The 24,876-nt window shown below is 35.2% G+C and overlaps 1 protein-coding gene and 1 long non-coding RNA gene across 18 annotated transcripts in view; one reads left to right on the top strand and one right to left on the bottom strand.

The window, feature by feature from the left end:
* LOC140505370 (uncharacterized) overlaps positions 1 to 24,876 on the bottom strand; it is a 126,123-nt gene that overhangs the window by 37,814 nt on the left and 63,433 nt on the right. For both annotated transcript variants that reach the window (XR_011967471.1, XR_011967470.1), the window contains one exon: positions 16,252 to 16,386. This is a non-coding gene — a long non-coding RNA (uncharacterized lncRNA). The remainder of the gene's footprint in view (positions 1 to 16,251; positions 16,387 to 24,876) is intronic.
* Positions 1 to 24,876, top strand: part of CEP126 (centrosomal protein 126) — a 138,557-nt gene that overhangs the window by 66,331 nt on the left and 47,350 nt on the right. For 14 of the 16 annotated variants that reach the window (XR_011967465.1, XR_011967466.1, XR_011967468.1 and 11 more), the window contains 2 exons: positions 14,256 to 16,458; positions 23,552 to 23,673. Coding sequence is in view for 11 of the 16 variants with exons in the window: in XM_072611276.1 (XP_072467377.1) it covers positions 14,256 to 16,458; positions 23,552 to 23,673 (2,325 nt within the window). In the remaining 5 variants the exon portion in view is untranslated. Of the gene's footprint in view, positions 1 to 10,667; positions 10,852 to 14,255; positions 16,459 to 21,660; positions 21,915 to 23,551; positions 23,674 to 24,876 lie in introns of those variants that run through there. The other 2 variants (XR_011967469.1, XM_072611282.1) reach the window with 2 other exon arrangements.

The following is a 24,876-nucleotide window of genomic DNA, read 5'->3' as shown; positions in this document are numbered from 1 at the left end:
TCTATTGAGTTCTGGCCTTTTTTTCAAGAAGGTCTGGAAATCCCTTATTTTATTAAATGTCCATCTCCTTGCCAAAAGTGTTATGCTGAACTTTGCTGGGTAATTGATCCTTGGTTGTAGTCCCAGCTCCTTTGCCTTACGAAATACTGTATTCCAATTCCTTCAGTCTTTTAATGTAAAAGCTGCAAGGTCCTGTATGATCCTGACTGTAGCTCCTCGATATTTGAATGGTTTCTTTCTGGATGCCTGTAGTATTTTCTCCTTCATTTGATAGCTCTGGAATTTGGCAACAATATTTCTTGGTGTTTTTAGTTTGAGATCCCTTTTGGGAGGTGAACCATGGGTTCTTTCCATGACTATTTTGCTCTCTGGATCTAGCACTTCTGGGCAGTTTTCCTTGATGATTTCTTGGAAAATATTGTTCAGCCTCTTTTTTTCATCATGGCTTTCTGGTAGGCCAATAATTCTTAAATTTTCTCTCCTGGATCCATTTTCCAGGTCTGTTGTTTTTCCAGTTAGATATTTTACATTTTATTCTATCTTTTCTTTCTTTAGATTTTATTTGACTGATCCTTGATGTCTCATAGAGTCATTAGCTTCTACTTGCCCAGTTCTAATTTTTATCAAATTGTTTTCTTCAGTTAACTTTTGCATTTCTTTTTCCATCTGTCCAGTTATTCCTTTTAAGGAATTATTTTCTCCAGTGTACTTCCTTTTCCATTTGTTCAATTTTCCTTTTTAAAGAGCTCTTCTCTTCAGTGAATTCTTTTTTAATACTTTTAAAAATCATTGGCCAGTTTTTCTTCTTTTTCCTTCTTCAGCTTTTCCAAGAGTGCTCTTTATTCATGCAAGCAGTTCATAGTTCTTTCTGAAGTTTCAGATGGGAGTACAGTCTCAATACTGACCTGTTCGGTATTCGTGTTTTGGTCTTTGTCCCTATAGAAAGATTCTATGGTCTTTTCCTTAGTGCTTTGCTTTTTACTTATGATGATGACACTTTGTGTATTGTGGCCTCTGGTTCTTTCAGCTAGAAGCTAAAGAATCTGGTTCTGAGCTGGCTGGTGTGAGAAAGCAGAGGCCAGGTGAATTCTTTCTTTTTGCGTTTCCTCCAGGTTAGCCCTGGAGCTAGCTTGTTAAGTGTGGAGGAGGGGTGGTCTGGTCATGGGAGATCTCCTCAGCTGAGCTACAGCAAAGGCAAGCCCAGTGGTTGGTGATCCTGGCTGCCTTATTGTCTTCCCATTTCCCCTGGAGTGCTGAGATATTCCTGGGGTCCTGGTGTTAGTGGTTGTGAGGCTCCACCCCCTGGAGCTCTGGATCTTCTCCTGGTTTGCTGAGATGAGACTGTCTGGTACAGCTCTGTTCCTCTTTCTCAGTAAGAGGAATACTCCTTGGCACTTTTCCTAGCCTCACGTGCTATGAGACTGTTTGCCCCTTCTACTGATCCCACTGATACAGGATTTTTCAGGGGAAATATTTTATGGTTCTTTCAAGGTCAACAAGGGGAGGGGGAGAGAGCATTTACTGATCACTCCACCATTTTGGCTCCTGCAAGTTCAAGTAGGTGACTTACAGACATTTGATCTGTGGGCTGATAGTCTCAGGAGCAGCTGCTGCTGATACCTGGGGCACTGTGGCTGTTGCTCATTTCTGCTGGACTCCTGCCCTGGGCTGCTCTTCCACCTTGCTGCCGCTGCCTCAGATTTCCCTGGGGCTTTCCTGCTCAGCCCTGCAATAGCAGGAACATGCTGCACGTTGAACAGATCCCTCCTGTCAACCTTCCAGTCTTTCCTGGTCTGTGAATGTGCCAGTCTGTCTCCTATTGGATTCTGCACCTCCAAAATTTGGTGAGATTCTCTTTTTAGAGGTATCTGAAGGAGTTTGTCTTAAGAGTTTAGGTGAATAATTGCTCTCTGCCATCTTGGCTCAGCCCCCTCTAAATTTTTTTTTTAAATGAAAGTAATATCTGGCTTACATGTGGCCAGGTTTTATCTGGGTACACATAGTGATTGATTACTGCTGGACCATCAGGTTTTTCACACTTCTGCTTTGCCCACTTCTGTATATTCTTGAACATATCAATATCTTTCCTACAATATGGCATCTCAAACTGACACAGTACTCCACAGGGGGTCTGACCATGTAATAGTAAGGCTGCCACCTTCCTACCCATTCATTCTCTCAGTACAACCTACTGTTGCATCAGCTTTCTTGGTTACCATATCATACTTGATATTTAACTTTATAAAATTGAATTTTCAGTCCACTAAATCCCAGATATTTTTTCAAATTAACTGCTATGCATCTATACCTCCCCCACCTTGTACTCATGAGGTAATATTTTTTAAATCCAGATATAACACATTAACTTATTCCTATTTCATGTTGTTCTGTTTGGTGTATTGTTCTAGCTCAGGGGTGTCAAACTCAAATAGAAACAGGACCACTAAACTATATGTAAGATCCCTGCAGACTGCATTTTTTTTGCTTTCTTTTGTTTTTTAAAATAATATTCTATTTTTTCTCAGTTAGATGTAAAGATAATTTTTAATGGTTTGGGTTTTTTGTTGTTGTTGTTGTTGTTGTTGTTTGGTAAGGCAAGTAGGCTTAAGTGACTTGCCCAGGGTCACACAGCTAGTAAGTGTCAAGTGTCTGAGGCTGAACTTGAACTCAGGTACTCCTGTTTCCAGGGCCAGTGCTCTATCACTGTGCCACCTAGCTACCCCAACATTCATTTTTTTTTTAATTTTTATTTTCAAATTTTCTCTGTCCCTCCCTCACTACTTCCTTCTCTAAGACAGTAAGAAATTTGATATAGGTTATCATGTAAAACATATTTTCATATTAGTCATGTTGTGAAAGAAGAAACAGGCCAAAAGAAAAAAGTTGAAAAAATAAAGGATGCAAAATGCTTTGATCTGCATTTGGACTTCATCAGTTCTTTCTTTGGACGGGGATAGCATTTTTCATCTTGAGCTGTCCAAAAGTGAAGTCTTGTTTCTCATTACTAGATATCTTCAGTTCAATGCTATATGACCACTGTTGAAGATTTTGTAGACAGGATTCCTTTCTAGGTTCAGGTTGGATTAAAGGATCTCTGAGGCCACTTCCAACTCAGAGGCCCTTAATTCTGTACATCTACCATGTTTTGTTTTATTTTACTTACTTTAGGGTCTTTCAGTATCATCATCATGTAAATTAATACCAAACAACATGCAAATTAACCAACTAACCAGTATCTGGAGTCATTAGCTTCCACCCGTCCAATTCTAATTTATAAGGAATTTTCTGCAGTTAGGTTTTTTTACTTTCTTTTCCATTTGGCCAATTCTAATTTTTAAGGAGTTCTTTTCAGTGAATTTTTGTCTTTTCCCTATTTTTGTAATCCCTTTACCAAGCTGTTGACTTTTTTTACATCACTCTCTTGCATTGTTCTCATTTTTTGTCCTAATTTTTCTTCTACCTCTCTTACTTGATTGTTTTTAATCCTATTTGAGCTCTTCCAGAAGTTCTTTTTGAAGCTGAGACCAGTGTACATTTTTCTTTGAGGCTTTGGATGTAGACATTTTGACATTGTTGTCTTCTTAGTTTGTGTTTTGATTTTTCCTGTCACCATAGTAACTTTCTGTGCTCAGGGTCTTTTTTAGGGACAGGTTGCTCATTTTTTCAACCTACTTCAAGACTTCTAAAGTTGAGCTCTGCTCCTCAGATGGAGGGGGCAGTGTCTCAAACTTCTTGCATCAGAAGCTGTGGGCCCTGTCCACTTCACCTGTTACTCTAGGGTCATGGGACCTGGTCACTTACCTGACATGTCAGGGCAGCAGGACCTCATTCTCTGACCTGCTCTGGGGCTCAGAAGTTCTCTCTGACTTGCCTTGACACCACCTGCATAGACTGTGCTTCTCTTTTACGCAAGTGAGACAAACCTTTTCTGCTGACCTTCTAAATTGTCCTCGGCTGGAAAATTGTTCCACCCTGTCTTTTTGTTGGTTTCACTGCTACAGAATTCATTCTGAGGCATTATTTTATAGTTGTTTAAAGGTGATTTTGGGAGAGTTCAGACAAGTTCCTGCCTTATTCCTTCATTTTGCCTCCACCTCTCTGCAGATTACATATTGACTTAGTTTTAAAAGTTAATTTATTTACATTTTAATCTGTTTCAGGCCACATGTTTGATATCTCTGTTCTAATGTACCCAGATCTTTTTGTATCCTGACTCTGCCATTCAGTGTGCAAGCTATCCCAGCTATGTGTCATCTGCAAATTTGATAAGCATGTTATCTATTACTTTAAGTCATTGTTAAAATTATTAAACAGCATAATTCCAATGACAGAACAATGGGGTATGTAATTAGAGACAACTTGCCAAACTTACATTGAACCATTAATCACTTCTTAATTGTGATTAAAATATATAAGTAGTTTTAAATACACTGAGCTATACTGTCATCTTGACTGCATATCTTCATCTTTTCCACAGCTGCCACTGGTGACTTTCTTAAATGCTTCAATAAAATCTAAGTAAACTATATGTACATAATTCTCCTATCCTATCAGTTTAGTAATCCCCTCAAAAAAAGAATTGAGATTAGTCAGTCATGGTCTGTTCTTCATGAATTCATACTGACTGATCACTGCTTCCTTTTCTTACATGCTTATTAACCATAATTTTTTCCAGGAATCAAAGCTAGGTTCACTGGGCTACAGTTTGCATGCTCTATTTTCTTTTATGAAAATTAGTACATTTGCCTTTTCCCAGTCCTGTAGTACCTTTCCTTGTTTTCTGTGGTAGTGCACAGATCACAATTATATCTTCTACTGTCTTCAATATCTGTGGATGCTATTCATCTGTGCCAAATGATTTTTAACTCATTTTTGTGGGTTTTGGTATCTCCTTATTAGGAATCAATTCATTATAAATATTGGTTATTTCTGTTATTCCAAAGATGATTCTCCTTTACAAAAAATAAATAATCTAAAGCAAAATAATTGAACCTGTTCAGTTACTACCCTGAAGAGCAATCTTTTTTCTTCTTGAGTCCTCCTCTTATTTTCCCAGTATTCAAAATTCTTTTTATTGTCCTGACCTTGCCTCACCAGCCTTTGCTCAATCTGAATTTTCACCTTCCTGAAATTGTTCTCAATAGATGTATGCCACATTTTTGTATTTTGTATTGTCCTTTCTTAAATCTTCTGTATATGTCTTTTTTTTTCATCCAAGTTTGTTAATAAGTCTCTGGATATCTACCTTGCTTTGTTTAGGCCACTCGTTACTGATAAGGAAAATTCTCCAGGATTCTTTAGAGCTTTGCATCTTTCCTGGATTGACTACTGGCCTCTTGGGTTGTATATTAAGCCATGATATCCAATCTATGCTTCCTCCAAACCCTTTGAAATCTGTTCTTTCAAAATCCATATTCCCTGTCATACCATTCTCAGCTTTCCTCACATCCATCACAAATTCCAAAATGGAATGTTCTAAATTCCTTGAATTTTTTTCTCAACTAATTTCTTATTGAAAACCAGGTCTATCATGATGAAAAATGCTATCCAAATCCAGAAAAGGAACTATGGAGTTTGAGTACTTACCAGAACATACTATTCTCACTTTGTTTTTTGTTTTTCAAGACTTTTCCCTTTTGTTGTGTTTCTTCTTTCACAACATGACTAATGTGGAAGTATGCTTGACATGATTACACATCTGTCACCTATATTGGATTACTTACCATCTTGGGGAGAGGGGATGAAAGGGTGAAAAATTTGAAACTCAAAATCTTATAAAAATTAATGTTGAAAACCATCTTTTCATGTAATTGGAAAAAATAAAATACAATTTATTTTTTAAAAAATAAAAAAAGAAAATCAGGTCTAGCAGTGATTTGCTCTACGTTTTTAAAGATAAAATTATCATTAAGATACATCAAAATTACTAGCTGTTCTGCTTTTGGCAAAAGCTTTTCTAATTATATAGAATTAAAATAATATGATTTATATGGAGTAATTAAAAGTTTACTTGGAACACTGTATTGTTTTTTGTTGAAAATCAGCTTAGATGAGCTTCTCATACAATATTTCAAAATATATTCAAAATAATTAAATGGTACAATGATACTACAATTCATATCATTGGAAAGTTATAGACTTTGTCGACCTCTTTCAGTTTTAGTGCAGTTGATAACAAGATAATTGATAACCAGCTACAATAGAGAGAATATCAGGAGAAGCAAAATAGACAGTTTTGAATATTTGAAAACTTTTAAAGAGCTTTTAAATACACAAAATAAATGCAATTTGGATAAGAAGAAAGGATATGATCTGGGGAAAAATGCACATGAAATATTTCTGATAAAAATTTGACATTCAGAATTTATAAGACAATGACACAAATCAAACATTAAATAGAAAATTTAAATGAAAAAAATAGATGAAATGCTGCATAGCAGATCTTAAAACTTGATTACTTTGTATTGAAGCTGAGCAGAGGAAAAGATGGCAAAATATGTTGGAAAATGTGATTTAGAATTAAGAAATGGAAGAAGCCATGAATTCACAGGCCATTCAGAAGTCTATAGCAATGGGGTATTGAAATCTATTTTGCCCTACAGAAAAATAGAGGGGAGGGGGATGGAACAAGGGGTGGATAATAGAAGGGAAGAAAAAAGGTAGAAGGAAGGGGTGGATGGGATGCATGCTGTCTGGGGGTGGGGGTGGGGAGAGATGGGGAAGAAATTTTTAATTCAATGTTGAGAACTGAAAAATAAATAAATTATGTATTTAATTTTAAAAAAGAAGAGTGTCTGTAGATTCTAGGCAGTGTGAGCACCAAATAGCATTACCTGTCCTCCCCCCCCCGCAAAAAAGTTGTATGTTAGCATACCCTAACAACTGGTTAAAAGTCATTTCAGAATCGTGCAGTGAAATTATCAACTGACCACTAGAGCCATAGGTCATAAAATGATTCGAGAATAAAAATCAGAAGAAACTGCATATTATTACAATAGCTCTAGCTCTTGATGCTGAAAATTAAGAAATTATTAAAAGTAAAGACTTCATATTTTAAAGAAGTGGCGATACTAAGAATTTAAACTGTTGTTTTAAAAACAATGGCCACTACAAAAAGAGTAGAAAAACCCAGAAACTGCTTTTGACAGCTAATACTTGATCTCCAGGCTAAGCAGGGTGATTTGGCATATAGGGTTGACACTTGGTTTCCAAATCAGCTCATTTGCAAATACTTAGAAGGGTAAGAAAAGATTACAAGTAGTAATATCTTGCTAAAGAATTGAAAAGCTATAGAGAGAGAAAAAAATAAAAGCTTTAATAAATAAATGCTTGATGGTCTTGTGAGACTAAAAAAAGTACCCAGAATATCAGAACCATATTTTAGCCTTTAAATTCTTAGGTAAATATTCAAGGGGTGTGTCTGTGAAAGTAATTTGTTTAAGCTGTTAGCATTTGGAATTCTACTTTAATAATGGAGGAATATTGAATACAGTATGGCACAGTAAAAAAAAAAAAAAAAAAAAAAAGCACTGGGTTGGGATTCAAGAGTTACAATTTTGGCCATGACACTGCCTAGTTGTCTTATTTAAAGTCACTTTTCCTATCCAAGCCTCAGTTCTTCTCATACATATGTAAAGTTTAGTCTAATGTTCTGTAAGGTCCCTTTCACTTCTAACATTCTTTCATGCTATATTAAGTAAATTAATATGTTCAGTACTTACATCAGTACTTATACTATTGTAATTCATACTGAGAACAGTGGTAAATTTTAGACAAATATAAAAGAACAAGTTTCATTAAAGATACTGGCTTGCTTCATATTTTCAATACTATTTGTTTTTTATCCTTTGTTGAAAGTAATAAATATTTTTCTCACTTTTTTTCATTATGTATAATATGGAAACATGTTTTGTGTGAGTTCCTATGTATAATGCATATCATATTACTTGCCTTCTAAATGGACAGAGAAGGGGCAGGAGGAAGGACAATATATTCTCTCAAAGTATAAAAAATTAATGTTAAAAAATAAACAATTTTTAAAGTAAAGAATAATTTTGTTTTTTGTTTTTGCATAGCAAGAACATTTGTTTCACAGTTGCTATTTGAATCTGCCTAAAATATTCTCTTTCTTTCTCATTACCTATATTCTTCACATTAGACTCATGGAAAGGGTTTTGTTTTCAATCTCTATGCATCCCCAAAAATTTTCCAGAGTTTCAAGATGGGTTACAGAGGCTTGTTAAAAATTCAAAAGCTTCATGCTTTTAACGCCTGCTTAATACCTTGTTGTTTGCAATGCAAAATACAAGCTTAAAATACCAAAAAAATACTTCAAATTTTAAGAAACATGGATGGTAATTTGAACTTAAGACAAATAGCATTTCAGAACTATATGGATTCTTAAGGATCAACAGTTGTATATTAGGAGAGATCACAATTATAATCAACAAACATCAGTATTCTAAGACTCACCTTGAATTGTCTATCTTTTAAAGATCTTCAGCAAAATGTATTTAGAAATAAAAGCAGAAAGTAGAATTCTTTTATAAGTTAAATTCCTTGATTTCTAATTATACCCTTAATCATTTCAAAACATTGATAGTAATACACAGATTGAAGCAGCACAGGATATCACAGAAAGTCATTTTAAGTAAAAATATATTTATCTTTCTTACTTATGATGTCAAGTTCAAATAAAGGTTAAAGATACAACTCATTGAAAAAAAGTGGTTAATGGAAAACCTAAGATCAGATTATACTTTATGAGAAGAAACCAAAATACTTTTTCTTGTTTTTAAAATGTTCCCTGAAGGCATTTTGTCCTAAATCTGATTCTTTGTTCTCCTATTCAGTATTATTTTGATATAAAGTAAGCATATGAGCAATTGATCCTAGCACCAGAACTTTAAGGACAACCTTATAGATAAGATTAAGTATCTAATGCATTTCATTTCAATTCAGACAATTCATTTCAGACTTTAAAGATACATTTGCATGTACACTAGAGAAAGTACCCATTTTTTTTTATTTTGTAACTTTTAAGCTAGTATTTCAGATATGAATTCCAAGCATGAAGATATTCAAAATTATAGTTCCAATCCTCCATTAAAGATATTAAGATAGACTATCTGGCCCCTTCAAGCCTTTGGTTCAGTTTTCTTTCTCTGATTAGGTCAAAATTTCCATCACTATTTTCATTATGTTAATGGACCAATGACATTGAATCCTATACGGAGATATCTGTTGTAAAAGTATGATCTTTTGATAACTTGTGTTTGATAGATGTTATCAAGATTTAGCTATATTTTTCTACCCTTACATGCCTTCCAATCACATCCCTGACTCTGCCTATATGTCCTTAGCTGGCTGTTACTGTTCTCCAACCCAAATGAAAGCATTTAAACTTCTGAGTAGAATACAAGTGTAATTCAGAATCAAAGTCTCTCTTTGTCAAGAGAGACTGTCAAGACTTCTTGCTTCATCTGCCCTTTACCCCCTGCCTTTGTGATACGCACTATGTTATAATGCTAAAGGAAGACAAATATCTATCACCAAAACGAGTATCAGGCTTTACAGATTTTATAAAAATAGTACATTAGAATATGGAGTCAGTTTGCTCAGTAAGTAGAAAATCCATTTTGAAAAAAATCTGCCAGACTGCTTTATTCCTTTTTCTCAAAAATTAGCAGTGCCTCAGTAAGAAGAGACTTCTGTTAAAAAACCTACTGTGTTCGGCACTGTATGCTCAGCGCTGGGAGAAATAGAAAATTTGCAAAACATTAGTACTGACATCACGCAGACCTTGCGTGATAGAGGAAAAACCACCTACAGTGAAAAATGTAACACATACCTTTGTACATATAACTATGCTACATAATACATAAGAGAGGTACAAATCAAGAGACAGTAGTTTATAAGTGGTTGATCTGGAAATATTATGTGAAAAAGATAGCATTTTAATAATACTTTAAAGGATGAATAAGAATTTGGTCAACAGAGGAACAGGAAGGATATTCTAATAGAAACGTAATCAAAGGCATAAAGATAGGAAAGCATGTGAGGCATGTTCAAAGTGTGGAAAATAGTCCAATTTGCCTTGATATGTAATCATAAACAACTATTTATTAAGCACCTACTATATGCTGGGCACAGTGTTTTTCAGACAGTACTTCAAGATCACGTTAATAAAACCAGCATTAATCACATTGATCTGAGCCTTTTTTGTTTTTTGACCAAATCTAGTTCTTCAGTCTCTGTTGCCTCCTGATGAGGGCAATGCATAGTCGAAACCTCAAAAATTTCTTGGAGAATAAATAAATTATGGAGCCAAAATTCAGTTCTTATGAAAACCTTCAATTCAGTTTTAATTCATCATCTTCAGAGGGAAAGAATTATTTTCCTTTCCCTCCTTGCTTTTTTTCTTGTTTAATATTTTATTTTTTTCCCCAATTACACGTAAAAACAATTTAACATTCTTTTTTTTTTCAACTTTTCAGTTCCAAATTATTTCCCTCTTCTCCCCCTCCTTTAGAAGGCAAGCAATTTGGCATAGGTTATACATGTATAGACATACAAAACACATTTACATATAAGTCATTCTGTGAAAGAAAACTGGCAAAAAAAATCAAAAAAATAATAAAGAAAAAGTATCTTTGATCTGCCTTTAGGCTCTACCAGTTCTTTCTCTGGATATGGACAGTTCAATCTAAGTCCTATGGAATTGTCTTGGATCATTGTATTGCTGAATTGCTGAGAATATCTAAGTTACTCAAGGTAGATCATCACACAGTATTACTGTTACTGTATACAGTGTTCTCCTGGTGGTGCTCATTTCACCTTACATCAGTTCATGTAAGTCTTTCCATGTTTTTCTGAAAGCATCTTGCTTATCATTTCTTAAAGCACAATAGTATTCCATCACAATACAACAACTTGTTCAGCTATTCCCATCAATTTGCAATTCTTTGCCACCACTGAAAGAACTGCTATAAATATTTTTGTACACATAGGTCCTTTTCCTTTTTGTTTTTATCTCTTTGGGATATAGACCTAATAGTGATATTGCTTGGTCAAATATGCAGTTTTATAGTACTTTGGGTATGGTTCTAATTTGCTCTCTAGAATGATTGAATCAATATACACCTTTACCAGTAGTACATTACTGTTTTAATTTTCCCACATCCACTCCAACATTTGTCATTTTCCTTTTCTGTCATATTAGCCAATCTGACAGGTGTAAGATAGTAGCTTAGTTGTTTTAATTTGCATTTCTCTCATTGAGTGATTTTTGAGCATTTTAAATGACTATAGATTGCTTTGATTACTTTGTCTGGAACTACCTGTCCATATTGCTTAACCATTTATCAATCTTATTTCTGTCAGTTTGAGTCAGTTTTTTATATGTTTAGGAAATGAAGTCTTTATCAGAGAAATTCACTGTGAAAATTTTTTTCACAGTAATGCATATCAACTATGTATTTCCCTTCATCCTGTTTTTCCCTTGTTCATCCTACTCTTTCCTTTTACCCTGTACATTCTCAGAAATGTTTTGTTTCTGATTCTTTCTCCCAAACGCCCTTCCTTGTCTGTTCCTCTCCCCTTCCCTTCCTACTCTTATGTATAGTAAGATAGACTTCTATACCAAACTCAGTGTTTATATTATTCCCTCTTTGAGCCAGTTCCAAGGAGAGTAAAGTTTATGTGCTTCCCTCCCTGCTTCCCCAATTTTCCCTTCTACTGTAAGAATCTCTTTCAGGCCTTTTTTACATTAGATAATTTATCGCATTCCACCTCTCTCTTTCCCCTTCTCCCAGTGCATTCTTCTTTCTTATTCCTTAATTTAATTTTTTTAATAATCATACCATCACATTCAACTCTATACTCCTTCTAACTTCCCTAATGAGAAAGTTTTTAGGAGTTATAAATATTTTTCCATGTAGGAATATAAGTAGTTTAACTATCAAATCCCTTCTGATTTCTCTTTCTTGTTTGCCTTTTTCATCTTGTATTTCAAAATCAAATTTTCTATTCAGCTCTGGACTTTACATCAGGAATGCTTGAAAGTCCTGCACTTCATTGAGTGTTTATTTTTTCCCTGAAGGATTATACACAGTTTTGCTGGGTAGGTGATTCTTGATTGTAAGCCTAGCTCCTTTGACCTTCAGTAACATCTCAAGCCCTCTGATTCTTTAATGTAGAAGCAGCTAAATCTTTTGTTATCCTAACTGTTGCTCCACGATATTTGAATTGTTTCTTTTTGGCTATTTGCAGTATTTTCTTCTTGCTCTAGGAGGTATAAAATCTGGCTATTCCTTGGCGTTTTCATTTTGGGATCTCTTTCAGGAGGTGATTGGTGGATTCTTTCCATTTCTGTTTTATTTTTTGGTCTAGAATATCAGGGCAGTTTTCCTTGATAATTGCTGGAAAGATGATGTCTAGACTCTTTTTTTTGATCATGACTTTCAGGTAGTCCAATAATTCTTAAATTATCTCTCCTGGATCTGTTTTCAAGATCAGTGGTTTTTCCAATGGGATATTTCACATTTTCTTCTATTTTTTTGTTCTTTTGATTTTGTTTGATTGTTTCTTGATGTCTCATAAAGTCATTACCTTCCACTTGCCCAATTCTAATTTAAGGAATTATTTTCTTCAGGGAGCTTTTGTAACTCCTTTGTTGTTTGACCAATTCTAGTTTTTAAGGAATTCTTCTCTTCAGTGAATTTTTGTCCCTCTTTTTCCATTTGGCCAATTCTGCTTTTTAAGATATTCTTTTCTTCATTGAATTTTTGTGTCTCTTTTGCCATTTGGCCTATTCCGTTTTTTAAGTTGTTATTTTCTTGTGTATTTTTTGTGCCTCCTTTACCAAGCTTTTGACTCTTTTTTTCCTGATTTTCTTGTATCACTGTCATTTCTCTTCCCAGTTTTTCTTCTATCTCTCTTACTGGATTTTCAAAATCTTTTTGCTCTCTTCCATGGCCTGAGACCAATTCATATTTTTCTTTGAGGCTTTGGATGCAGGTATTTTGACTTTGTTCTTTTCTTCTGTATGTGTATTTTGATCTTCCTTGTCACCATAGTAACTTTCTATGGTCATAATTTTTCCTGTTGTCTTCTCATTTACTAGCCTATTTCTTTACTTTTAATTCTGTGCTCAAGTGTGGCTCTGCTTCCAGGATGGTGGGGGCACTGTCTCAAGCTTCAGGGTTTTGTGCAGCTTTTATCAGAGGTAATTCTGAGGACGTGTAAGTTTTTGATTCTTCCAAAATGGTATGATCTAGGTAAACACGCTTCAAAGAGGTATGTTTACAACTCTCTTGTACTATGCACTGGTTTGTGAGTGACCACAAGCACTCTTTTTTGCCCTGGAACTGTGACAAGTGTCCCCATTCCACTGTAGCCATAAACTCTGCTGTGCTAGTGCTCTTCTTTGCACTGACATTAAGACCCAAGACTGTGACCCAGATCCAAGTATAGGCAATACAACAGAGTCTTGCCTCTGGTGCCAGTAAAGGGACCCCTTTAAATCTCCTTTTGTCCAATCCCTTTACCATCTCTGTTGTGAGAGATCTGGAAACCACCACTACTGGCACTGATTCAGGTGCCCCAGGCCTGCTCCTGGTTTGCTGGGGCCAGTCTGCACTGGCATGCCCTGCACTAGACTGTGCTCCTCTCTCCCTCTGATGCAACAGATCTTCCCTTCCAACTTCTAGGTTGTCTTGGCCTCAAAAATTATTTCACTCCATCTTTTTTGTGGGTTCTTCTATTCTAGAATTTGTTTAGAGTCATTATTTATAAGTTTTTGGAGAGGTTTGGGGGAGAGTTCAGACAAGTACCTGCCTTTACTCTGCTGTCTTGGTTCTGCCCTAACCTCCTTGCTTTTTAACCTCAATGATCCTAAGTAAGTTTGTGTTTAGCTGCTATTCCCCACTGTGTTCTACTAAGTCAGGAACTTCATAGAATCACAAATTTAGAGCTTGAAGAGAAATTAGCAGTCATCTAATCAAACTCCTGATTTTAGAGTGAGATCCACAGAGGTTAAATGAATTTACCAGTCACATGCAGATAGGGACAGAACTGAGATTAAAATGCAAGTCTTCTCACTCCAAATTCATTCTCTTTTCTTTTATGACATTATTTCCCTATAAAGCTTATAACCTGCCCTAATAAACGCCTATGTGTCCAGGAAGATGAGCTTCATTAATTTTGACATTAAAAATTAAGATATTTTAAAGATAAATTTACATTCTTTTTTTCAGGATCTTCAAGAAGAAGTTAATCAACTAACAAATTCTGAAACTCTGTCAAGTATAGACAGTCTTGAAGCTGGAGACCATGAAGAAATCTATTCAACACTTAGTAAAGCTCTATCTGCAGTAGCCCAGCAGAACTCTGTATCTCACAATTCACAGAGTCCACAGCCAACAAAGCATGTTTATTTTGATGCAGGTGAATTGCATCTCTCTAAAACTCAACATATAAATAATTGGCTAACAAACATAAATGATCAAAATACACAGACATCCTCTCCTTTTCCAGACTTTATAAACAAACATAATGACCATTTTAACAATCCAAAACTAAGATCATTTGCTCTTAACAGGATTGGCGAAAGAAGTACAGATGCTTCTGATAATACAGTAGCCATTATACAGAACCCATGTACTTTTGCACAAGATAAAAAGGCTGGAAAGACTTCAGAAGTTTTCAGTATATGGAAAGTTGACTCTTTATCTTCTAGAATGCTTAAAAGAGAGAGACCATTAGTTGCTGAGAGCCCAACATTTAAATTCAGCAAAACTTGGGCTGCTTCATCTCCCACTACAAGAGAAATAGTTCAGTCTTCAGAACATGAGAAATATCCTGAATTAACTCAACCAAACAGAGCAACTTCAGTACCTGCTTCAAATATACCTGTGGCAACACCCGTACTACTACCTTCTAGTCAATGGCCTAACTATAAAAGTACTTATAGTAATATACATTCAGCTAGTTTTTTGCAAAAAAATAATATGCACTTAGAAGAAATTTACCCAATACAGTGTACTGATGGGCTAGACAGTTTGAAAGATATAAAAGATGAAAAGATGAAAAACTTTGGGATTAATAATCAGGCATTGCCTTTTTTATTTCCAGATGCACTTAGTGCTGCTTTTATGTGTAACAACCCTGATCAAATGTCAGTGAAAGATAAAAATGAGAAAACAGTTGGAACCACACCATCACTTTCTAATAATTCTGACTTAATTGGACAGCCAAAAAAATCCAAACATAATAATCATGAGAGAAATGGAGTAAAATTACTCAAAAGTATATTAAAGAAAGAATCTAAATATGAACATGATTGTTTCAAGGCATTAATTATAAATCGAGGCTTCAACTTGGGAAATCAAACTGCAGCAGCAATCAGAGATAGTGTGGAGTTGGCAAAAGTAAAGGGAAAGGGATCAGAAATTCAAAAGACCATTAAAAAACTGAGGTGGTTTGATGAAATTGGCCAAAAAGAAAAAGAAGATGGAGAAACTTCATTGAAAACTGGACTTGGTTCATGTCAAGAATCATCACAGCCAACTTATGTGCAAACCAAAGTCAGTGCTACTAGCAATATTAACGTTCATAATTCTTCTAATTCTTCTAGTTATGAAAACCACAAGGGCATATTGGGAGTAATGAAGTGTGAAAATGCCAAGAATAACTCTCTTGTCACAAAAAATGCTGCTGCACAAATGTCTGAAACAGATAATGTGCCTTTACATTCTTTTGTACCTTCAGGTAAAAGCTTTGCAAAACAAGCCTGGATAACCTCAAAAAAGGAGGAAGGTAAATTCCGTGTTCAAAATAATGATTCTAAAACTCAGAAGACTGTTTCACGGAGTGGGATAATAAAGATAATTCGAAGATCAAGGGCTTCCAAAGTTCAATCAGGTATTGCATCTAAAAACAAAAAAGTCACTGTCATTAGACCACAGGCTACAAATGAAGCCAACAAGACGATACCAACTCAGGGCAAATTAATTGCACCTCATCCTCCTCATAAACCTGTAACAAATAATAGGATTAGTAAAACTGTAAAAGATTCTCACTGTCAACAAGTGATGCCTACAAAATCTCAAAGCAGTACTATAAATAGTAGGAACCTAGGCTCAAGGCATGTTTTTCTAACAGAGAACACTTTTAGTCACATTTCTCAAGAAAGTAGTCCTTCACCTTGGAATACTAATAGCTCTGAGTTAGTAACTCCAATGCCATCCTTACCTTCATATTGCACCTCTGAACGCCAAACATCAGCAAATAACAGTATGAAAGGTACTCAAGTGATTGTCCAGCAAGATGGTTCATCAATTTGTGCACAAAGTCCTCTTTATGAAGAAAATAGTCACTCTTTGAAGCCTATTGAAGAAAAAGTTGGTATTCAATGGAAAGGAGAGCATAGTACCCTTGGACAAAATGAGAAGGCTGCTGGTAAGACTGCTGACTTTAAAAAAAAAATTAAGTAGAATGTCTCTACATTACTTTGTATGTGAAATTTCCCCACTTGTGGCAGTAGTGCATTAAGCATCACCCTAAAAGAATTAGATTGCTTCTCTCAGTATGTGATTTGGTTGAAGTGCTAATTATGTGCCTAGTATTTTATTTATGTATTTAATACTTAGAGTCATGGAGCTTCCAAACTAGGATGGAAATGATTCAAATATAGCCACATATAACATGTATTATTACCTGATAAGTGAATCATAGAGGTAAGAAACAAAATGCTATGTGAAGTGAGGTCTGAGAGGGAAATCATTACCAACTGGAAATTGCAAAAAAAAAAAATCAATCAGCAAGCATTTATTAATTCCCTGTTATGGCCAGACACCTTGGGGACATGAGGCCAAAAAAGAAACAGTCAGTACTCTCAAGGACCTTATGTTATGGAAAGTGGATAGTAGAGTGGATGTTGTGTATGTGTGTGTATGCACGCACAATGAATACAAGGTATTTTTGTAGGAATGATATTAGCAGCTGAGGGAACCAGGAAGGCTTTGTGAAGAAAGTAATTCTTGAACTGAGATTTTTTTTTAAGAAGTCAGAAATGAGAAGGGAGTGCATTCCAAACAAAAGGTATGCAAAGGTATGAAGATGGAATATAAAATGTACAGAAAAGCATAAGGTCACGTTGACTGGATGAGATAGTGTGTGAATAATAGTAATGTATAATTAAAAAAAGATTGGAACCAATTCATAAAGGATTTTAAAATCCAGAATATTTTATAATTGATCCTACAGGCATTAGGAAGCCATTGAAATGTATTGAGTAAGCAGATGGTGAGGGTTATGGGAAACAGTAACATGTTCAGACCTGCTCTCTAGGAAAATCATTTTAGCAACTATATAAAGGATGAATTGTTTTCAGGAGAGATTTGAAGCAAGGAAATTAAGTCAAAGGTTATTGCAATAATCTAGAAAAGAGGTGATTGTTACCTGAATCAAGGTAGTGGCTGTGTGAGTAGAGAAAAGAAGACAAATGTGAGAGATAATAAGCTAGAAATGGCAGGATTTGGGGACTAATTGGGATGTATAGACTGAGGGATAGTGAAAAGTCACTAACATCAATTTTTTTTTTGTCACAAGCACCAATAATGAAATTAGAAGGAAAATTAGGTTCAGTATATATATAGGAATCACAAACATATAAGATGAAAATAATGCACTTGGTTTTGGATATATTGAATTTGATGTTGCATGTGGGTCAACCAGTAGAGATGTCAAGTAGGCAGGTGGAAATGTCCAGCTAGAACTCAGAGGAAAGATCAGGATTAGAGATGTTAAGGGAATAATTTATACTTATCTGTGTTGACACTAGTTAATGAGAGTGACCTGGATAAGATTCAGCAAAGGAAGCTGGACAGTATTCAGAACTAAGAGAGAGCAATGTTCACAAAAACCTAGAGAGAAAAAGGGTATCAAGGAGAGAAGGGTATTCTAGGGTCAAAAGCTGCACAGAGGTCAAGGATGAAGACTGAGAAAAGGCTATTAGATTTGGTAATTAAGAGATCATTGGTACCTTTGAAGAGAGCAGTTTCACAGTTGAATGATTAGAAGAAATTAGGGTTTCAACATTAAAGAGTGAAAGAAATAGAAGTGGAGGTATCAACTGTAGATAGCCTTCTCGAGGATTTGAGCCATAAAAGGGAGACCACCTCTAATTTACTGTCATTGCTGGCATGTCTACCTCAAATTAAACTTATAGTCCACCAAAAACTCCTATATATTTTTCAGATGAACTGCTATATAGCCACATACCAACACCCAATCACGTACTTACAAAATTAATTTTTTAAAAATATGTTAGTGAAGCATTTTGTCTTTACGTTGTAAGTCATTTCTGGGAAAGGAAAAAAGACCACCTCTCCTCTCCAGGCTAAAGTGTGTTTTGTGCCATATAGAGACTATTATCTGCCAATGTATATAACTTTCCCTCATAATAACCATTGCTTCTCTGTCATAAGGAAGGAGATGCTCCTGGACCTTCACCGGTTTTTCAGTTACTTGACAGCTTCCTTTTGGTGACATTTTCAGCTACACTGGTGTAGTCAATGTGCACATTGTTCTTTTAGTGCTGGTTATTTTGTTTATTCTGCATCAGTTCGTACAGATTTTCTCATTTCTCAGATTTACTTATCTTTGTGAAATTGCACAGTATTATTCCACGACATTCATATGTCATCATTGTTGGGGTTTTTATGCCACTTCTCAACCGATGGGCATCCAGTTTTTTTCTTGTTCTTGTTGTTCTTCATTTAAGTCTTTGTGACCCAATGGATCATAACTCACCAGGCCCAATAATGTCTATGGGATTTTCTTGGCAAAGATACTGAAGTGGTTTTCTATTTCCTTCTCCAGTGGATCATCATCTTTTGTCAGAACTCTACTCTGATCTGTCCATCTTGGGTAACACTACTCAGCATGACTCATGGCCTCATTGAGCTATGCAAGCCCCTCCACCATGACAAGGCAGTGATAGTTCTTTGCTGCCATCAAGAGTGGTGCTATAAATATTTTGTTATATGTTTTGGAATTTTGTTTCTGCCTTTGACTTCCTTGATGTATAAGCACAGTAGCAGGATTTTGGGGTCAAAAGGTATGAAAGCTTTGGTCACTCTTCTTGAGTAATGCCAAATTGTTATCCAGAACAGTTGGACCAATTCCTACCTGCACTGAAAATATATTAATATGCCTATCTTTCCATAGGCCCTGTAATATCAACTATTCCTATTTTTTAATCATATTTTTCTTTTGGCATGGAGCAAGGTGAATTATCTGAACTGTTTAATTTGTGTTTTTCTACTATTAATGATTTGAAAATGCTTTTATGTGGTCATTTATAATCTGTAGTTCTCCTTTGGAAAATTGTTTCTGTCCTCTTCATATATATTTTTGTCACTTCTCCATTTACTTTGAATATCAGACATTTAGTAATATTTGACACAAATATTTTCTCATGCCACAGTTTTAATTTTTATTCTGTTTTAATTATTTTAATATGCAACATCACTTTAATTTTTTTACTTTTTTATCTGTTGTGATTTCCTCTATTTATTTTAGTTATGGAATTGCCAACTAAAAATTTTAGCTAAATGATGGATTAAGTCAATTGCATATGATAAAGTAATTTTCATTACATGAAATTAAAAGACATCCAAATAAAATCAGTAATGCAAGGATATGAAGGGAAAGTGGAAATTGGGTTAAAAAATCTGTCATATTTCTCTAGCAAGACTCTGATATTCAGTATATACATAGGAATCACAAACATATAAGACGAAAAGCCATTTCCCCAAAGGATCTTGTGTCCTTTGTCCAAAAGTATGGTAGAGTTGGTAGTTACTGATAACTTTCTGTTCGCCCTTTTTTTGGTAATAACTGTGAATTTTGTCATTCTTTTTTACTTTTTTCTTTGAGATGACTTGAAAAATCAATCCATGAGTATCTTTAAAATTATGACATCTCCAATCTTGATTTCCACATTGTTTTGGTCAAATGCAGCCTCTCTTCATTACTTTATTTTCTGGACTATTACCTCACAAAGCACTTTGGGTACTGAAGTGATGGAGAGTAAATGTGGTGAGGTGATACTGCTGTCAACAATTATTAAAATAGATCAACATAAAAGTACTGGGAAATTTATTTGTTTTCACATCTTTTTGTTACCATATTTTCATCTATAAATGCTCTCAGGGTGATTTGACTTAGTTTGGTCTCTTGCCAAGTTTTCCTTATGGAGGCTAATTTTCCTTCCACTGCTTCTCACGGTTTTGGGAGTGATTTTGGCCTACTGCTCATAGAATTACAGAATCGTTGAGTTGGAAGGATCCTCAGAGGTCATTTATCTAGTATAAAGTGAACTTGAAAAAGAATACCCTCCATAACATACCCAATAAATGATAGTCTAGTCTTTGATGGAGTGAGGAGCATCCAACTATCTCCCAAAGCACCCCTTTTCAATTGTTAATAGCTCTAGTCATTTGGATGTTGTTTTCTTACATTGAACTTAAATATACTTCTCTTTACACTATATCCTATTGCTCATACTTATGCCCTCTGAGGCTAAGTAGAACAAAACATCTCTTCCATCTTAGAGACTTTCGGATACTTGAAGAAAGGTCTTATGGGCCTCTTGAGTTTTCTCTTCTCTAAAAAGTTCTCTTTTTTAAAAGTTTCTTCAAACAGTATTCATAGGCCATGGTTTTCTATTCCCCTCATCATTTGTGTTATTTTCTTCTGGATATGCTCTAGCTTGTTAATTTCTTCCTAACAGGTGATGCTGTTAGAAATGAAAACTATTCTATCTGTTGTCTGTCAAGAGAACAAGACTATTGGTTCCCTAGCCTAGTGCAGCCTAAAATTGCACAGACATTTGAATCCAACAAGTTTCACTTTTTATTCACATTAAGCTTATGAGACACTAGCTATTACCTCCCTTAGCTTGTTCTTCTGAGAATGATTTTTTTTGAATCTGTAAGATGACATTTTGTTGTTCATTTATTTCAGTCATGTCCAGCTCTTCATGACCACGTTTAGGGTTTTCTTGGCAAGATACTGAAATGATTTGCCATTTCCTTTACGAACTCATTTTACAGATGACGAAATTGAGGCAAACAGAATTAAGTGAATTGCCAGGATCACACAGCTAGTTAAGTGTCTGAGACCATATTTGAACTCACAAAGATGAGTCTTCCTGACACCAGGCTTGGCACGCTATCCACTGCATCATTTAGCTGCCCAGATGACATTTATCCATATTAAATTTCATCCTACTCAATTTGGTCCAATATTTTAGTCTGTTAAGATCTTTTTTTGAGTCACATCCAGTGCATCAGCTGAATATGACTTATAACCTCATGTCAACTGTAAATTTGATAAATATCTATGCATCATCCAGAGCATTGGTTAAAATGCAAACAAAATGCAGAGTATAGAATAAATCCTTATTATACTCCACTGAAGACCTCATTTCAAGTTGATATGAAAACATTTATGACTACTCTTTGGGTCTTGCTCTTCAACTAGTTTTTAATCCACCCTATTATATTTTCATCTTGCTCATATTCCTTCATTTTGTGTACAAGAATAATGTGAAATTTTGTCAAATACTTTACTAAAATCTTCTTCTGTCCAAAGGAAGCAACATGGCACAGTGGAAGTGTCACTGGCTCTGAAGTCAAAGGACCTGGAGTGGATTCAAATATTACTTACGTTCACTACCTATATGACTTTAAACAAAACACTTAATCACCGTGAGCCTCACTTTCATCGTCATTAAAATGAGGAGATTGGAATAGATAATGTCTGAGGTTTTTTTTCAGTTCTGAATCTATGATCTTATGACCTACTGATCTAGTGACCCTATCAAGAAAGAAAATGAAATTAGTCAGGTATGATGAAGCCATCCTGGCTCTTTGTGATCCCCTCTTCCTTTTGATTAAAGGAAAAGCAATCATCCTGTTATTAATATGTTGTAAGATTTTTGTAGTAACCAAAATAAAACTTACTTGGTTTTTGTATACTTACCTCCCTGCCCTATTTAAAAAAAATTGAGGCAACATTTGTCTGTCTCTAATAAATGTGTTTATATGTTGTTATTGGTGGATAAATAGAGGCCAGAGGCGGAGAAGACATGGTAGCCATTTACAGCTATTGAAGAGCTATATTGTGGAAAAAAGAGTAAATTTGTTCTTGTTGATCAAAAAGACAGAACATAGGGCCAGTGGGTATAAGTTATAGGTAGATAGATTATATTTATAAATAAGAAAGAGTATTCTGCATTTAAATTGTCCAACAATGGAAAAGGCTTTCTCATGAAGTTATGAGACCTCTGTCCCAAGAAATATTAAGCGAATGCTAAGTAACCATCTGTCATTGATAAAGAAATAATTCCTGCATGGGGGAGAAGTTTAACCAAAGGACCTCTAAGACCTCTTCCATTTCTAAGATTCTATAGATGTCACTAGTGGGTTTTTTCCCCTTTTAAGTTTAAATAATATGACAGTACAGTGTAAGAAACACAACATTTTATAGGAATTCAGGACTCATGTGAAGTACATGGATCAATGACAATTCATATAAAAAATTTCTTGTGTTATAAGTCTGGTTTTTAAACAGTTGACATTATTGAAACCTTCAGATAGCAACTAATTGTAAATATATAAATGGCTGCTACACAATTTGGGGAAGAAACAAGACATTTTATTCATTGATATATGGCGCTCCAGATAAGGAAACTTCTTCTACCAGTACAGATTAGCCCTGCTATGTAATTTATAGTCTTAGAGAGTTGCCTGAGACACTGAAAGAGGAAGTAACTTGCCCAGGGTATAATAACTAATATGTGGCAGAGGCCGGATTTGAACCCAGATCTTTAACACTGAGGCCAACTAGCCCTCTATCCACTATGCCTCACTGCCTCTCTGTAAATGAAGCTAATTTTAGTAGTCACAGATTCTGCCATACTGAAATTTTCTATCTAAAACCAATATAGATTAATGAATAGAGGAAGAGAAAAACCAATAAGGTAGTTTTAAAAAAATCAAAAGGATTCAGAGCATTTTGTCCTGAAGTAAAATGAGAGGTTAAAAAAATGGATTGCTACTTCGTGTTTACTTCATCTAGGAAGTTTTTGAGAGGATGTAGAATTTTTAACTTTTCCCTAAAGAAAGAAAATATTTTTAAAATATTAAGCTGTTCTGAGCATATGAAATATCGTAAGACTTTAATTGTTACCTAAAATTTTTCACACAGGAAATTGCATGAAATTTAGAGTATCTTTCCTCAGAATACAAAGTAGTGAATCACTTGTTTCTCCTTATGCTTTGAAAGTACTTATTTTTATTTGTTTTATCATTTTAAATGAGGATGTTTGAACATTCCCCTTTGATGTTTTCACTTTCGTGAAATAAACTATTATGCCATAAAATTATCTGTCATATTTGAAAGTGCTTTGCTGTATAAAATAGTAAAAATAGATTATTTTGCTTTGCATAATTGATGACTTTTTTCTGGCATTTGTCTTAAGATTCTACCAGTGCAAAAAGAAAAATAAATCTTGCAAGTAATGAAAATAAACCAAGAACTCTCCTAGAGCAAAGAAGACAGCCCTCCAGTTCTATAAGGCAGAAATGCCTTGAACGGCCACAGGTAAATGTAAATATGAATATCCATTTGATATTGAGATGTTATGTTAATGAGATGAAGCATTGCTTTCATGGTTCTCTCATCATATATCAGAAGTCATGAAGAAAAATTAGATTTAACCTCACCAGATATCAAGCCTAATATTGCCATCCTGCTTGCTTAATTTTCAAAGCCCCGTACTATACCGATTGTTGTGTTCTCATCTTCAGAACCTGTTTTTGTTTAACAGCAGTTTCTTCTGTTTAACAATTTCTTCATAAATGGTAACATGGTACAGAGGAAAGAGCACTGGCTCTGGAGCCCTGGAGGACCCTGCTTGGTTCAGACCAGCATTTTAGAAAGATCATGACAACCAAGCAGAGAATAGCAACAACAAAAATAATAATATTGATATCCCATTTTAAGGTGTGCAAGCACTTTAAAAACATCTCATTTTATCTTCACAATAACCCAAGGATTTAGGTGCTATTATTGTATCTATTTTACCAAAGAAAATTGAGGCAGAGGTTAAGTGACTTGTCCAGGGTCACACAGCTCATGTCTGAGGCCACATATAAATTTAGGTCTGACTCAGTTCCAGTGTTCTATCCAGAGCTTAAGGCAGGGAGACCAATCAGAATACTATTGCAATAGTCTAGGCACCAGCGTGGTAGCATTGTCAGAGGAAAGAATGGGGAAAGATGTAATAAAACTAGAAGAGACAGAATCCAATACAGTTCTGATATGGGGGATGAGAGAGAAGGAGTAGTCAAGGATAACATCTCAGTTATTATATTAGCCTATATGACTCCTAGTGTCACCCTCCACAGTAATAGGAAAGTTACAAGGAGGGAATGACTTGGTGGGAAAGATGAGTTCAGTTTTGGACGTGGTAAGTGTAAGATGTCTATGTCTGTGTTTGAGATGTCCACTCAACAGTTGGAAATGTAGGCATAGAGTAGGGCTGGACAAGTAGATTTGAAAGTTATTAGCACAGAAATGGTAGTTCCATCAGTCCATGGAAGCTGAGCTTTTCTTCAAGTAAAAATAGAGATAAGTAAAGAGGGCTCAGTTCTGAGCCTTAGGGTACATCTACAATTTTGTGAGCATAGCATGGATGAATATCGAGCAGAACTAAATGAGGAGTGGTCAGACAGGTAGGAGAATTAGAAGAGTTTCTCTCTCTCTCTCTCTCTCTCTCTCTCTCTCTCTCTCTCTCTCTCTCTC

The sequence above is a fragment of the Notamacropus eugenii genome, chromosome 5, assembly GCF_028372415.1.
Source record: "Notamacropus eugenii isolate mMacEug1 chromosome 5, mMacEug1.pri_v2, whole genome shotgun sequence".
NCBI classification, from domain to species: Eukaryota; Metazoa; Chordata; class Mammalia; order Diprotodontia; family Macropodidae; genus Notamacropus; species Notamacropus eugenii.
Note: the sequence above shows the minus strand (reverse complement) of the source record. Positions and strands in the feature narration are given on the sequence as shown.